Source organism: Galeopterus variegatus, unplaced genomic scaffold (assembly GCF_000696425.1).
Source record: "Galeopterus variegatus unplaced genomic scaffold, G_variegatus-3.0.2 Scaffold1829, whole genome shotgun sequence".
In the NCBI taxonomy this organism is placed as follows: Eukaryota; Metazoa; Chordata; class Mammalia; order Dermoptera; family Cynocephalidae; genus Galeopterus; species Galeopterus variegatus.
Window position 1 is genome coordinate 164,031 of NW_007727940.1, and position 17,458 is coordinate 181,488.

General features: G+C 45.8%; 1 protein-coding gene across 1 annotated transcript in view; it reads right to left on the reverse strand.

The window, feature by feature from the left end:
* The window catches only part of LOC103595738 (protein sidekick-1-like), a gene marked incomplete at its 5' end in the record, with an annotated part of 238,324 nt that overhangs the window by 56,918 nt on the left and 163,948 nt on the right, over nucleotides 1-17,458 (reverse strand). Inside the window, 4 exons of the mRNA XM_008579197.1 lie at nucleotides 1,337-1,474; nucleotides 5,054-5,218; nucleotides 16,511-16,636; nucleotides 17,290-17,451. Coding sequence (XP_008577419.1) covers nucleotides 1,337-1,474; nucleotides 5,054-5,218; nucleotides 16,511-16,636; nucleotides 17,290-17,451 — 591 coding nt within the window. The remainder of the gene's footprint in view (nucleotides 1-1,336; nucleotides 1,475-5,053; nucleotides 5,219-16,510; nucleotides 16,637-17,289; nucleotides 17,452-17,458) is intronic.

Sequence of the window (17,458 nt, forward strand, 5' to 3'; positions counted from 1 at the left end):
TACGAACACTTGTTAGAAGTGAATTTATACAGAAAAAAAGAAATCCTTTCTTTGAGGGATGAATTGCTGAACGTTACAGAAGCAAATGGCGAGGCATGTGGGGTGCCTGGTTTTATTAACCCCTTCAGCACAAGGACAGTGGTGCTGCTGGCTGGGCTCAGGTGGCCAGGCTCTTCTCCTACAGGACCTCATCAGGGAGCTGCCAGGAAAGCTGATGGGAAAACCTCCCATGACAGAGCCGAGCTGAGAAAGAGGCCAGTCCAGCAGTGTGGTGACATCAGAACTGCCCACATCCTGCACTCAGTGACAGCTCTGGTGGCTGCCGCGTGGGATTAAAACAGGCTGCTTTCTAGAGCTCAGTTATATTCTGGTTATGCAAAGAAGTTGTCCGCTGGTAATTACGAGAACGTTTTTAACGTTGATGCCACTGAAATACACAAAGTTCGCTAATCTCAAGCGTTGTGGGGCATGATGTCTTCTCATTATGTGTGTAACCGGCGCCCTCATTGAAGCATATAGAGCATTTTCAGCACCCGCAAAGCTCCCTCACACACCCTCCTGTTTATGCCTCTCCACCAAGAGATCACCACAATTCTGCCTTCTAGAAACACCCACTCATTTCGGTGGTTCTTGACCTTCATATAAATGGGGTTGTACTGCATGTGTTTTCTTGTGGCTGGCTTTGGGTCCATTTGTCCATTTCTCTAACAATGGTGATTCATTCAGCAACAAACATTTACTGACTGAGCACCTATTCTGTGCCAGGTGTGGAGCTTGTGCTGGGAACACAACAGTGAACTGGCCCTCAGAGGGCTCAGAGCTGGATGGTGGGCTGGAAGGCAAGGTGCGAACTCCAGCACGTGGGAAGGGCTGTACCATGACAACATTTCTGTAACACTCCATGAGCACACCAAAATACCTGAGATGTGCCCCAGTTCGTTATTTTCATAACACTGAGTAGTACAGTATTTCTTCTCTTTAAGGCTTTATACTTCCTAATTGTATTACAAAATACTATTGCACTTGAGCTATGGAGCAGAGGAGGAAACAGACTCAGAGAGTCCCAAATGACTCCAATGCCCTATCCAAGAACCAGGGTGAACCTGCGGGCAGCCAGGTCTAGAATCTGGGTCACTGAGGTCCAGAGCTCTTGTTTCACTATAACTTGCTGCCTCCAGAAAGAAAACTGTGGCATCTACCTTACACCTATTGGCAAAGGAAATGAAAAGCAGATGTTGGCACAGGTGACCCAGGAAGGAAAAGCAAACGTGAAAGTGTTAGCTCAAGGATGCCGAGGGCACTTTGGGAAATGGAAAAATGAAGGCAGACAGCATACCTGTGCCGCAGTTCTTGTATTTCTTATTTTGTCCATGCAAGACCAGAGTAAACACCACCAGCAGGATGATGATCAGGCTCGAGAGCGCCATCACCAGGAGGAACCACCACTCCTCATAGAACGGGGCTTCCACTTGAGCTGAAGAAAAGACACGGATACACAGTGATGTGTGGCAGAAACTCCAGATACAGCCATCTCCCCATGAACCAGGGTTGTGGGGTTCCCAAGGTGGCTGGGGAGGATGGACGTGATGGATGACCCCGGGTTACAGGTGAGGTGGGACCGCTGTGCATCTGGGTTATCGCAGGCTGGTGGACTCTTGTCCCTGGGACGAGGCTCAGGCAGCCTCAGTTCCTCAGCAGGCTTTGGGGATTAAGCAGCAGCACTTTCCCACCCTTTCTATGGAATCAGGCTCAGAGCTCCTCTGTCCCTCAGGCTACCCTCTTCCCTGGAGACATCTCAATTCTTGCCCTTGCTCTGAACTTGCCCCTCAAAACTACCCTTCATGTTTATTTCTTCCTAATTTCATCTGTTAAAAACACTGCCTGGGTTAAAGTGACAGAGGAGCACGAAGTGCCTGGGCTTCCTCTCCGTGCTCACACTCTGCTCCGAGACGGCCAGCCGGAGTCCCCTAGCCTTCTCCATCACCACCTCTCACCTGTGCCACCATGTCCCAATGTTTTGCCTCTTCCTGTCTTACTCAAACCCATCCTTTATAATCATCATATCTTTCTGAGAAGGAAATCAGTCGTGCCTCCTAAGGTCCTTGAGTGGCTCCCCGGAAGATACAGGGTAAAGTCTGAGCCCATGAAGCCCCCATGGTCTGACCTCTGTTCACGCCAAGCCCTAGATCCTGTCCGTCCCTGTACAGAAACCTCTTGTGATGGTCACAAGCACTCACTGGGTGTATTTGTCTACCTGTTGGCCTCCTCCCAGATCATCAGCCCCCGAAGCCTGGGGCTGTGTTTCATTTATTTTGTGCCTCCAGCAAAACTGAGTTGAACTAGTTGCCCCATCTTCAGATATGCTTTTGAGAAATGAATAGAAAAGGTTTCATTTAAAAGCTGCTTTGAAGAAGGATACTCTGCTTCCTTATGTCTCATTCTGTTTACTAAAAACAGAAAATTGGGAAGTTGTTTTTCTGTGGGTGCTGGATGGCCTGGGGTCTCATTCAGCACCTCCCATGTGCCTCTCTGCAGGGAAGCTGGTTCTGAAGCCCGAGAACATGCAGCTCCTTACAGGCAAAGCTCAAGGTCTGCCTCCCAGCTGCCAAAACCCACAGAAAACACATCTACCTTAAGTTAAATATCTCACTGAATAAATAAAAAATGCATGCACACTGGGAATAAAAGAGGAAATTGACTTTAGATAATGTAACACCGCAGGGTTTCTTAGGAGATGACAGTATTTTGAATCCAAAAAATGCAAGTGAGTTTTCAGGCTGTACATTAAATACTCCATATAACGAGTCCGGTAAATCCCAAACTGACCACCCTTAAGTGACCCAGGGTGGGCCTGGCTCTAGCACCTGACAGGAAAGAAAGGCTTGGGCTGTTCTGCAGGATGCTCCTGCTAGGGCAGGATATCCCCAGTGCCGCGCAGCCTGGATCCATAAGTGATGCCAGCAGGTGACAGTTGCTGGCTTCTCAGAAGGATGCAATAAGCTGACTGCAGTCCAGCTGGCAGCCAAGGCCAGCGTTGGATGCAGTAGAATTTCAGAGAAACGTTCCAGCCACATGCCTCATGAAGAAGGGTGCAGGGCCGTGTTCCATGGAAGGGACCAGCCTTTGCTATCAGTCATGCATGTGTGTGTGGATTGTATTTGGAATTGCTTTATATCAGTTTTTCATAGATGAACCAAGTGAGGCAAATCTTGAATTATCGAATTAGGGCAAGGGGTCCTGGGGGTTCCTTATTCTATTTTCTCTACCTTGGAGCATGTTTAAAATTTTCATGATAAAAATAAAGGAAATGAGAAATTTTTGATTTTTTAAATCTTACTCATTAAAAAATCTAGGAGTTCTCTGAGTCCCTTCCTTGAAGGCCCGTCTCACTGAGTGGCCCTGGAATTCAAGTGTGCTCCTAGACCAGGGGTCAGAGGTTAGGGCCCCTGAGCTCACACACAGACCCTATCTTTCTTCCAAACCCATGGCAAAGAAAGGATGAAGACTGTTTTCAAAGTAGACAAATGCTACCAGTAGCTTAAGCACATCTAAATGCAGGAGAAATGAAACATTTTTCTTGACTGTAAGGAAGAAAACAGATGGAGTCAGACCTTGGCTGGCTCCGCCTCTCACGGTTTCTGGCCTAGACTCTGCCTGCCCCTCCTGAAATTCCTTCTGCCTCTGCTTGCTGCCGTCAGCTCCCTTTTCTCAAATACCTTCCTGTGGTCGTCCTCCAACCCACCCCTCACTTAAATGTGGCTCGCAGGCTGGCCGGTTAGCTCAGTTGGTTAGAGTGTGGTACTGATCACACCAAGGTCCAGGGTTCAATCCCTGTGATCAGCCAAACACACACAAAAAAAGTGGCTCACGAACGCAGCTGCACATTAGAATCACTGTGGGGTTAAAAAATAATAATCCCTAGACCCCTGCCCCAGCCACTGAAATCAATGTCTGGGGTAGGGTCCCAGTGAGGGTATTTTCTTAACATTCCCAAGTGACCCTAAGGTGCAGCCAGAGCTGAAGCCCATTCCTTGCAGGCATAGGGTCCCACGTGATTAGTCCAGGCCACATGACTGGCCTTGTGCCCTGCGCCGGGCTCTTCCTATGACCAGGACTTCATCTCTGTGGCTCTCTCTGCCTCCTCCCAGGATTTCTTTTCCTCCTATGGCTACGCCCCCTGCACCTTTCTGGTCCCCCCAGGCGAGGGAACTTTCTCCCTATGTGTCACACCCCTTGCCACATCACTGGTGACCAGGGACACATCTGTCACCTCACTAACATGTGAGCTCCAGGAAATGAAACCTGGGCTTGGCCTTCTCCAAGCCCAAGCAGTGGGGCTGGTGCCTCCACATGTAATCCATCTACAGGGATGGCAACTGGCACCAGCTCACCCTGGACCCCGAGCAGTAACAGCTCCTGGGCCCCTCCACTGCCTCTCAGGAAGGCCCCAATAAAAGCCAGCCTCATATCGAGTGCTAACGCTCCCCAGTGACTGCTGGGGCCATATTTGCATTTCCAAATCTACACACTGCTCTCCATTAAAGATGTGTCAGCCAACATGGGGACCCAAGGCTCTGCTTTGCTTAGGACTGCCTTTGCCCCAGAGGGACACAGCTTAGCCCAAGCCAACCACACTGACTCCTGCATATAACTCCAATTTAAAAATATATATATATGAAGAAACAAATTAAGAATCATTTGAGCACAGTGTGGTGGGGAAATCTTCTCAAACGCTTAGTCAATTAGGGAGCCTTACTGGTGGTGCTGGTGACAGCTCTGGGGCCTGGGATCCTGCTAGAGAAGAGCTGGCCCCCCAGGGCTGTCAGGCAGGCAGCTGCCCAGGAGCACTGGTGGTACTAGGGAGGTGCGGGGGACAAACACCATTCTCTCCATGGGCACTTTCTCTAGGCAGGCCCCTTGACTAAGTTGGAGAGTTCTAAAGAAGCAAGGTGTGTGTCCTCTTTCTTTTTGCTAATGGTTCCTCTTCATCCTCCCTTCCTTCAGAAGAAAAGAGGCCTCCTCCCCTGAGACATCCCCCTAGAAGGAGCCCTACCTGACACCGCTGTGGAGGGGCTGCTGGGCTCTCCGTAGCCCACCTCGTTTACAGCCACCACCCGGAATTCATAGGTCACTCCTTGCCGGAGCTTTTCCAGGCTGACGGTGTAGGATGTGGCACTCCGGGGAATGTCCTTCACAAACATGTCCCATAAGCCTTCATCTGCAGGAGGGATGATGAAAGGAGAGCAGAGGTTAGGGTGGCTTTTCTTCCCGATAGGAGCCCCGTGCATTCAGACACCCCAGCTGCCCAGCAGGTCAGCTCAGAGCTGCCTCAGACGAGGGCATCCTATGGGAATGTCAGAGGCCGGTGTGGGTGACGCAGGGGAAAGGGAGGGGGACAAGTTCTCTCCCTCACTGACAGATTCTGCTAAAGTTGCAAGCTGGGGAGTGGCATTTTCCTGAACATTCCCCTCATCCCTATTATGTTCCCATCAGATTCTCCGCCCTCCCCTCTGGTTTCTGATTTGATCCCATCTTTAGGATTTCTGGCCCCCCTCTGGCTTGCCGCTTTCCCAGCTCACTGTGTGCACACCCGTTCCTAATCCCGTGATCCCACCTCCCTGGCCTACCCACAACTCCCACCCTGCCCACCCCACCGGTCACTAGCTGGTCCCTGAAAACACCAAACATAGTTCTGTGTCCTTTAGTGTTCCCTTCTGGCTTGCCGCTTTCCCAGCTCACTGTGTGCACACCCGTTCCTAATCCCGTGATCCCACCTCCCTGGCCTACCCACAACTCCCACCCTGGCCACCCCACCGGTCACTAGCTGGTCCCTGAAAACACCAAACATAGTTCTGTGTCCTTTAGTGAGCCTGGTGTGTCCCACCTGCATGCTAATTGGAAACAACAATCCAGCCAATGGGTCAAAGGGAAAACTTTAAACAGCTTCTTTTACCAACTGGATGCCAACTTTGGGGTGACGCTGACGTGACCACCACACAGTGGTGGGCAGTAACAGCAGTGCCCTGATTTCAGCTTTAAAACATCTACCCCGCGCCGTGTTCTTATTTACAGTAAAAGTGCTTGGATGGCAGTGGATGTGGAAGTGCTGGAATTGTGGGATCTACACATACTCCATGACAACCCTGCCAGGGCTCCTTTAGCTCACCCCAATTATATGACATGGAGTTTCTGACTTAATGGCAACCTCCCAAACCATGCAAAGTGCTACCCTCGATTTTGAGCATCCTTTGGAGTGGCTTCAGCATCAAACCTGCCCTAAGATCAGCAGTTTTTTAATCTCTAGCTCAGGTGCTACCAATACAAGTATAAATTTTAAAAAATATGTTGAATTTTGAACAGATACTTGTACACCCATGTTCATAGCAGCATTATTCACAATAGTCAAAAGGTCAAGACAACCCAAGTGTCCCTGGACAAATGAATGGATAAACAAAATGAGGTCTATCCATACAATGGGATACTATTCAGCCTTCAAAATTCTGACATGTTCTACCACATGGGTGAACCTTGAGGACATTACACTACGTGAAATAAGCCAGTCGCAAAAGGACAAATACTGTATGATTTCACTTATATGAGGTGTCTAGAGTAGTCAGACTCACAGACACAGAAACAGAATGGTAGTTTCCAGGCGCTGGGAGAACGGAAGTGGGGAGTTACTGTTTAATGGACATGGAATTTTAGTTTTGCAAGTTGAAAAGAATTCTGGAGCTGGATGCTGGTGATGGCTGCACAGCAATGTGAATGGACTTAACGTCACTGAACTGTGCACTTAAAAGTGCTTAACATGGTAAATTTTATGTTATTTATATTTTACCACAGTAAAAAAAAAATATTGAATTTATTTAAACCCTGACATACAGGAAAAACATGAATAAAATTGAAATAACAGCCAGAAAAATCTTAGACAGAGGGGAAGGAAGAAGTAAATGGTTTGGTTCTGCGGCATCTACCAACAGAAAAAAAGAAATATGATCAATGAAATCCATCATCAAAGAAATCAAAGTCACCACAGCCTTGTGGCTAAAAGGACAGAGTCTGGAGCTAAACAGCGTTGATGCAAAGCATGACCCCACCAATTAGCTGTGTGACCTCAGGCAGACTACTTAACCTCTCTGTGCCTTATCTCTAGAATGGTGATAACAAAGGCATCTACATCCTAGGTTTGTTTCAAGGATTAAATAAGTTAATATTTATAAAGCGCTTAGAACAGTGCCTCACACATAGTAAGCACTACATCAGTGTTTGTACAATAAAATATAAATCCAATCTCTGAGGAGGTCATTTGGCAAAAGTGGGATCAGAGCTCAGAATGTTCATCTGAGCAACCCTTTATTAATTATTTGTTCTTTTATAGGCACATGTATATGATCTTTTAAAAAGCAGGAGATCTGTGAGGAAAACACCGTTCGAATATGTATGTACACATGCTGACAGCTTTATGGGGTGCTGAGGGTGATCTGGAAACCAACCTTACAACACCACAAAACACCAGACATGCTCAAATGGACTAGCCCAACAGTAAACAGGAAGAAAATTGCTACTGTACCAATCTGTATTTGCAGAGGACTTAGAGTTTGTATTAAGTCCCTATAGTCATGGATTCATGAAGAAATAGATGTGAATGAGATTTTAGAAGTATAAACCTCTTTACAGGCAAGAAAGATAGTACAATGATTATTTCTAAATATTCACATTTATAGTCATTTCTCGCCAGATACCCATTACCACTAATAATGTCAAAACGGCAAGCCATAGCTTAAGCCTTTTATTTTCCTCCTACAGTACTGAGGTCTACACAAGGAATGACGGTTGTATGTGATTTGTAGTCTTGCATATGAGTTTTGCATAGGAACACTCAGTGTGTGTACACATTTACTCTGCACAGGCCACTCCCTCTGCCTGGAAAGCCCCCGTTACCCCCTCTCAGTCATCCATAAACACTTAAGTGCCCTCTTCGGTCAGGCCCTGTTCTACCCATCAGGGAATCAGATGAGATTTCTGTTCTCAATGAGCTACCTACAGTCTGCAGGCAGGGGGTGGAAGAAAATCAGCAAGGACGCTTTACCCTACAGTCTCATCCTTCCATGGCCAACCTTGGACCCCATCCCACACTCCAGGAAGGGCTGGCTGCTTCCGCCAATGGGCTTCCAGAGCACATCATCACATTTACCTGCAAACCATCAGGATCCCGAATTTGTCAAAAGTTCAATAGATATCTGTTGGCATCATCCATCCATCCATCCATCCATCCATCCATCCATCCATCCATCCATCCATCCATCCACATCCATCCATCCATCCATCCATCCATCCATCCATCCATCCATCCATCCATCCATCCATCCATCCATCCATCCATCCATCCATCCATCCATCCATCCATCCATCCATCCATCCATCCATCCATCCATCCATCCATCCATCCATCCATCCATCCATCCATCCATCCATCCATCCATCCATCCATCCATCCATCCATCCATCCATCCATCCATCCATCCATCCATCCATCCATCCATCCATCCATCCATCCATCCATCCATCCATCCATCCATCCATCCATCCATCCATCCATCCATCCATCCATCCATCCATCCATCCATCCATCCATCCATCCATCCATCCATCCATCCATCCATCCATCCATCCATCCATCCATCCATCCATCCATCCATCCATCCATCCATCCATCCATCCATCCATCCATCCATCCATCCATCCATCCATCCATCCATCCATCCATCCATCCATCCATCCATCCATCCATCCATCCATCCATCCATCCATCCATCCATCCATCCATCCATCCATCCATCCATCCATCCATCCATCCATCCATCCATCCATCCATCCATCCATCCATCCATCCATCCATCCATCCATCCATCCATCCATTCTTGTGTCCTGTGGCCTTTCTCAGAGCCTAGCACAAACAGGCTTTCAGTAATAATAACTGTCCACAGTTTTATTTAGTGCTTACATGATCAAGTTACTACTAAGGGCTTTAAATGTTGAATGAATTGTGAAATGTTTTTCCTCTAAAAAGACAGATAATTTTATGCTGCTGTAAAAGAGACTGAAGGCAAAAATACAGACACTTATAAGCTTATAAGAGTTGATTAAAACCATTGAAACTAAGCGACTAAGAGTGTGAAAGATTTTTTTCAGACTGTTCTGAGGTTCACACCTCTGGAGCGGGTTTTCTGGATGTCTTTTTCAACAGTGTTTCTGTAATGCTTTCTTGTTACTGAGGAAAAAAGTTGATTTCCCCTTCCTCTACCATCACCTAAAGTCCACATTTTATTTTAGCACTCTGTCATAGCTCCAGGAATTGTGTGCATTTTTTATAAAAACATTTAAAAATATTTGTACAGAATCTCAACACAGAACGATTTATTTAGCAATCCATTTACGCTCAAAAATGTTGAGGGGGAGATGTCATAACATGGGAATTTCCTTCTGAATTAACAGAAGAACATGTTCATATTTTTATTCTGCTTAATTCTGCCTTTCCAAAATTAGCATATTCAGCACTTTATATGCCAGTTATAATTCACTGGGTTATTTATCCTTACTAATATTTACACCATGATCATGAGTAAGAAAAAAATTGGCAGCTGTTGTCCACTCTGTTGTCTCAACTGTGAATTGTTTTTCTCATTTGTATTATGTTAAGTATCTCTTTTATATGCCAGTTATAATTCACTGGGTTATTTATCCTTACTAATATTTACACCATGATCATGAGTAAGAAAAAAATTGGCAGCTATTGTCCACTCTGTTGTCTCAACTGTGAATTGTTTTTCTCATTTGTATTATGTTAAGTATCTCAATAAATCAATGATGGAGAAAAGTTTCTCCACAAATTAGGGGAAAAAATAACATCACAGAACTATTAGCAATAATGAGATTTGTGCAACTGATTTTCCATGTACCAGGATGATCTCCAGTGCTTAGATTTCCATCTCAGTCAACACTTGAGAGGACAGCTGGGCCTTGTACTTTTTAAAAGGCAATTCTGGGCCCACAATTCAGCCAGTTTTTAATCATCAGGTGAGTTAGATTTCCATCTCAGTCAACACTTGAGAGGACAGCTGGGCTTTGTACTTTTTAAAAGGCAATTCTGGGCCCACAATTCAGCCAGTTTTTAATCATCAGGTGAGGCTTGCCCCACTGGATATTCCAGGGACCCCAGCCTGGCTTTACTTCTCTACTGAGTGAGCTGCTACGTTACCACCACGGGAAAACCTATGACTGGCTGGAAAAGAACAGTCATGACCCTTTCAAAGCCACATTCCCAGATGACATATCTCCAGATGATTGATCCCCGGATGATTAACCCCCAGACTGATCCCTGGAATGATTGATCCTGGCACCAATCCACTTGCTGGGGCCAGGGCTTTGAACTTCCTGGGATAAAGTTTACCTCTAGGCTGGATCACTCTTCATGTCTGGGGAAGGGGTGGGTCCATGACAGGGCACGAGCTCGAATCACATCTGTCTGCTGGGCCCACCCTTACCTTCCTGGCCACCTGGAATTACACCTTCCAGGACTTTTGTAACTGAAACACTCGGAAAACACCACTAAGAAAGCAGGGAAACCATCGAGAAAGAAACTTTACAGAATTTTCCTAAGTAATCCATACCGTCATCACCAACCTGAAGTTCCATCAACCTCAGAAGGAGAGATGAGTGAGAATCAACACACACATGTTCCGCTCCTCAGCTGGGTGGTTTTTCTCTAAAGAATATTTGTCTTTGCTTCCTTCATTGCATTATTTGTCTACTGAAACAAGGAAAGCGGCTAATATTGAAGATCTCTGAAAAAAGAAATCTTTTCCAGTATAAATAGGCTTTGCTACCGCAGAGCATACTTGTTTCTAGCGGGTGGAATGAGTCAGCTTTTATCTTTCAGTGCCAATGTCTCCCCCACCCAAAAGGTAGGAGGCACATCTGTTCACAGACAATATCCCAATAAACCTGGAAACATGATCACCTCTTTTCTGAATTGAGACAGAGCCTAGTGCAGCATGTCCGAGGCTGCGTCGCTCAATTTATTCCTCCAACGCCCAGAACTGAGCTGTGTGCTGCAGGTATTAGGGCAGACGCCATGCCAATACAAAAGCTTGATTTCACAGACAATTAAACAGGGTCTCCATGCTGAATGAAACTGTCATTCAGCGCCCGTGATTTCTGGTTCCACTAACTCACACAAGCTACAACTTGACTGTCAGCCTGCAGCTCTGAGCAAATGGAAGCCTGTCAGTTATTTATTTCTTAAACACTGCCATTTCTCTTTGGATAAATGGCCAATCTAGGTTAGAAATTTAACTGAAACAGGTGGGGCTTAAACACGAGGCTAAATACATCTGATTAAAAAAAAATTACCTTTCGTCTGATCCTTGTTCAAGGCAGGGGAAAAATGAGGTGCATGCCTAAACTCGAAGATGGCCTGTGATGGAGACTGACCCCAGAAAGAAATGGGAAGCGAAGGCTGACAGGCTGTCAACACACATAGTTATGAGACAGACGGGAAGTGAACAAGCGCCAGCGGCACGAGTCAGAGTGGCGGCGCAGCCCTCTTGCTAAATGTGCTGACTTGGGAACTTCCATGGATGAGAAGCCTCTGGAAAAATACTGATTTTCTTCTTTGTTCAATGGAAAACTCCTGTCCCCAATGACTAAAAATGAACAAAATGCATGGGGAGGGAAATGGAAAAATGGAAAGTGGCTCAAGCCTCTGGCTGGGGAGTGTCCCATCAGGGCTGAGGGACCGTCCTCCACCTAACCGGCCCTCATCTGGGGCTATCTGCATTATTTGTGAGAAAGCGATACAATGCCTGCCTGCACTGGGTACATCCTAAATGTGTATTTCACGGCTGCTTTGCAGAGGAAAATATATTTATAGTTCCTTTAGTGCCATTCCAGTCTATTGTGTAAATATGTAAATTAGGTTTCATGATCTACATAGTAAAATGCCTTAGAATAATTTGTGTAAATAAATCATCTGCATATGCCCACTGCATAGTTTCCACTGCCTTCCAGGGAGCTTTGCTACATTGATTCAGAGGAAACTTATGCACAACCAGAAAAATGAATGTGTTGGCCAGGCCATCCTGGTGGAAGCTGACGACAATGTCCTTGTGCGCACACTCACAGACCCCCCTCTCCCAGAATAAGAGCGGATCTATGTTCTAACCCGATGCTAATTTCATTAGCTGCTGTTCAATTCTGTATCTTCACATTATGGCAGCAACGGAGGCTCTTCGGTAGAATTCGCAGAGGTTAAAGTGAGGATGCAGACAGAAGAGCAAGAGGCTGCGCTGCCATCTGCCTGGGTGGCCTGAGCCTGCTGGCCACCTCTTGGCAGCAGCCACAATGCTGATGAGCTTATGGTCCCCCCAGGAAAGACAGAGATGTGGCTGGATGGGGAGACGTTAGACTGAGCAGACTGCCTGGCCACAGGGGCCACCCAACATGACATGCCTTAGTCTTCCCAGACGAGGCCCTCCTAAGAAAAAGCAGGTCCATAGTACCTTCAGCAAATCCCTCCCCTGCTTGGAGAACGTCTTGCCAGAGAGCTTCGGTGGAGAAAATGAGATGATACAGCATTTAATGTTTTGTGTAATGAGGCCTGTAATGGATGACAGCTGAGATCCAAAGCCCTCAGGTACCGGCAAGGTGTTTAAATATTGACAATCCATAAAAGTGTTTCATCTCACTATGAGTTGCTGCAGGCCTTAGTTGCAGAAGGGAGGGGGCGTCTTCTCAACTTTCAGTGAAAGACCACAGGTCCAGCAGCCTGCTCCAGTTCAGTTAATGATCTGAAAGGGGAAATCGTTGGCAACCTGCTTTTGAATGTCCAGTAGCAAAATGGAAGTGAAAGGAAAATCTTTAGCGCTCATTGAAAAAGACAGCGTCTTCCAGGTCAGTCTCTTGCCATGTCTTAGTACCCCTCTGTGGGTCAGTTTCCACATTCTGGCACCATCCCTGCTGAGCTCAGGCCTCCAGCTGACTTCAGAAGGCTTCTACACGTTTGGGCAAGCCCCTCCGAGGCATGGGGCTCAGTGTGAAGCCCGAGCCAACAAGCCAATTAGTTCTTATTCACACTGCCTTCCAGATTCCCTGAAGTTGCACCTCTGACCAACAGGCATCCTGTTTCCTTCATTAGGGTGGATGGATGAGCATATGATAACCTGAGGAGAAATTAAATGGCTCTCCAGGCAAGCCTGAGAATCAATACCTTATCATTTTTGGAAGTGCCAAAATGAGTTCACTAGTGTTGAGATGCTAAGCCCAGGCCCCATTTCTGGCGGGGGGTGTGTTACATTCCGCACAGGCTGATTTCTGACGTGACAGTGCTCGTTTCAAAGACACACTGGCTCATTCAACTAAACGGAGTGACACCATCCATGGCTTTTAAAAATTATTATTTTAAATTAAATTTTTTATTTTGACATATTTGTAGAGTCCCATGCAGTTGTAAAAAAATAATGCAGAGGGAGCCCATGTATCCACCCATTGGGAATATCTTGCAAAACTGTACACAAAATCACAACCGGGATATTGGCAGTGATCAAGCCAAGACACAGAACATTTCCTCTTGTAGCCCTTTTATAGCCACATGTCCACTGGGATTCTTAACTTCTAGTTAGGGAGGCAGGCATTCAGGTAGAAGGCAATTACTTAGCAAGACTCTTCTGTGGTTTTCTAGTGCAGGCATCTTAATCTGTTCTTGGGGCCATGGGGCCCTTCGGCAATCTGTTGACTCTAAGGACATTTTCTCAGAATGGTTTTAGATGCATAAAGTAAAATTAGAAGGAAGCCAATTACATTGATAATGCTTACAGTTACTTCGAGGCAATTGGAAGTTCTCAGTAACATCTGTCTCCTGGTAATGCTGGAGTCGTGGATCATGGGTAGTTTTCTTTGCACTCCTTATTTAGCTACGTGGTTCTTTGGAAGATGTGTGGAAAGGGTTGAATTTAGGTTACTTGTGACTGCTGTTGAAGTCTATGCTTCTGCATAAACTTGTTAGATGACAAGGTCTAGCAGAGAGTCTACAAATGACATAATTTTAAAGCAATGACCAGTATAAATGATATTGGAAAATATCTGCAACAGCTGGAATGTCATATGAAAAGTATCTGTGGTTTCTATTGCTTACAATGGCACAGGTCCTACTTGTGTGGTTTCTTGTCTACTATTATGGGTTGAATCATGCCCCTCTGTCCCCCACTGCAAATTTATATGTCTAAGTCTGAACCCCCAATACCTCAGAATGACCTTATTTGGAAATAGGCTCATTGCAGACATAATTAGTTGAGGTCATACTGGATTTGGTGGGCTCTAATCCAATATGACTAGTGTCCTTATAAAAGGGAAATCTGGACACAAACATACACACAGTGGGAATGCCATGTGAAGATAAAGGCAGAGGTTGGGGTGGTGCATCTATAAGCCAAGGAACACCAAGAATTGTCAGTAACCACCAGAAGCCAGGGGAGAGGCATGGAACAGCTTCTCCCTCAAAGTCCCCAGAAGGAATCAGCCCTGCTGACACCTTGATCTTGGGCTTCCAGCCTCCAGAAGTACGACACAAAAAATTTCATTTGCTTAAGCCACACAGTTTGTGGTAGTCTGTTATGGCAGCTCTAGCAAACGAATATACCTACATTCATAATGGAAGGAAGTGCTAAATTTCAGCTAGAGTTTAGTGAAAATAAAAATGTATGTTTTTCCCATCCACATTCATGGATCTCCTGAATTCTATCCATGAATCCCTTGGTGAGCTGGAAAAGTTAACAAAGTAACCTTTGTAATAAATGCTCTCCCTAGGCTTGGAGAGAAAAATGTTTAGATTGTTTTCCTATATGATGCGGCTCCACACCACTGGCCTGCTCTCCCTTAGCCCCCAACCCCTCAATTTGGGTCCAGACCTCACTAGGACCTTTTATTCACAGTTCTTGTCAGTCTCTTGACAGTGCTCTAGAATCAAATATCATCAGGAGAGAGCAGGTTGGCTATGCTAGGAGCCATTGGCTTTCAGAGGTCTGGGGGATGCCCAGTGACCACAGAAGGCCCTGCCAAGTTCAGATCCTTCATTGATTTAGGATCCTCCGTTTCTAGAACAAGCCAAATGCCTTGCTCAACAGATACTTTCAGGATCTCCCAGGCCAATAAGCCTGAATTTTTGAGTTCTTGAGCCAAATAATTTTTCATATTGCCTTTAAGTAGAATTTTTTCTAGGTCTTATGTACTAGGTTTCTCCTTAGAAATTTCTGGAAGGCGCTTCTAACTAATCATCTTTTAAAAGCAATTTGGTGGAGGAGAAGGGAAGAAATGTCTCTGACACAGTGATGGGTGTAATTTTGGGGATCTTTCGTCTTGGTCTAAAAGCCACTTTAAATATTAAACTAAAATGATTCCTAGCACCATGGTCCATCTGGTGGGCAGGATTTGATGGTTTGCTTCCTGCACGCATCTCTGGCACATCACATATTTTCATGCTCAGATATTCTAACTAATCATCTTTTAAAAGCAATTTGGTGGAGGAGGAGGGAAGAAATGTCTCTGACACAGTGATGGGTGTAATTTTGGGGATCTTTCCTCTTGGTCTAAAAGCCACTTTAAATATTAAACTAAAATGATTCCTAGCACCGTGGTCCATCTGGTGGGAAGAATTTGATGGTTTGCTTCCTGCACGCATCTCTGGCACATCACATATTTTCATGCTCAGATATTCATGGTTAACTGTGCACCCTCTGAAGGTTGTATGAAGCTGCTCTGTGTTCTCTACATTTGGTAATCCTGTCTAGCTCCAAGCAGTAATATCGACTCAACCTATCAGAAATCATTTCCAATAATGTCCATCCTTGGTTATTAAAGTCAAATGGAAGGAAGGGTGAAAAACATCCTTTGGGTGAACAGCATAGGGGACGGATCTTAGACCTCATTTTCGGAAGCCTAAAGGATGAAGCAAATGATGCGTCAGATTCACTATTAACAAGAATATTCATAATCATCAGAAATGAGCATGATTCCGTACACGCTGCAAACGTTTAGAACCCTGAGACGAGTCCCTGAAAACACTCTTGGATCTTATTGATGATCTGAAATTGTCTTTAAGTGTCCCTAAGTTCTCATCTACCTGTTTCTGAGAATGACAGTTATCATCCTCCTAAGTAAGTGTCATGTGGCTAAAACATCACGAATCGAATGCCCGTAGGGTTAACAGCACAGCTGTGATTATGAAAGTTGAAAGGAGGAGAGTGGGAAATGAACCTCTGCTTTCAACAAAACCGCCCTCTTTGTTTCAGCATTGTAGAGGAAATGCTGAAAGGAGAGGCGAAAGGGCTCTGACACTGAGACTCCTAGAAACGTTGCTTTCAGCTTGGCTTAGACATTTCCTGGGCAGCACCTGTTTCTGGCAGCTGGAGCAGGTGGGCAAGGCACCAGGCAGCCTAGAAGGCCCCACCACCCCTACCTGAGGGCCTGGCCTCTATGATGTAGCCCGTGGTGGGGGCGGTGCCAGCATTTCCCTCAGTCCACTGCAGGGTCAGTTCAGAGGCAGATTTGGTGACCAAGACATCTCTAGGGGAACCCGGGGACCCTGTGGGAGAAAAAAGAAAAGGGAGGGTAGATATTGGCACTTGGGGGGATTCGTCATCCCTCAGCGTGGAGTCAGATCTGTCTGGGTTTCTAGTTCTTTGGGCAGTTTACTTAAGCTCACTCAGCATGGTTTTTCATCTTAAAACTGGGAGGCTGTCAGAGGACTGAAAGAGATGACATGTGCAAAGTGCCCAGCACCGTGCCCGGGACTCAACGGCTCTCCCTAATCATTGATTCTGCTGCCCATGCCCTAATAAATGTTTAAACAAAGGCCAAAGCAGTTTGCTAAGTGGGAGGTGACATGGTTCTTCATGACATGTGAAAACTTTTCTATTTTCTTGTTTATTTTATTCCAAAAATTGAATGCACTTATTTTCTCTTGTTTTATTTCCTAGAAAACAAACCAACCTTTTACACACTTAACACCTAAGAATTTGCTCATCTATATGTAAGAAGTCCACCTGCAGAAGTTCACATTAATATGTCCTTTTGAAGACTTTCCTATTGCTAAAACATTCCCAAGTTTATGTCAGCTCTGAGTTGACCAATCCTGCCTTGCCATGAGTGTAGACAAATCCCCAACTCAGTGGAGCAAGAGGTGAGAGGCTTAAGTTGCAGCTGACACCGAGCTGTCTGCCGTGGAGCTCTACTTACCCTCTGCTGGCCCAGCTGTGACATTGGCTTGGAGCTCGGGCCCGTAGGTAATGGTCCGTGCTTGGACACGGAAGAAATAGGTCACTCCTTTTGTGAGGTCCCGCACCTTTAGCCAGCGCTGCCAGTTTCCTTTCACGTCCACTGTCACCACCTTGCTCACCCCTGGAAT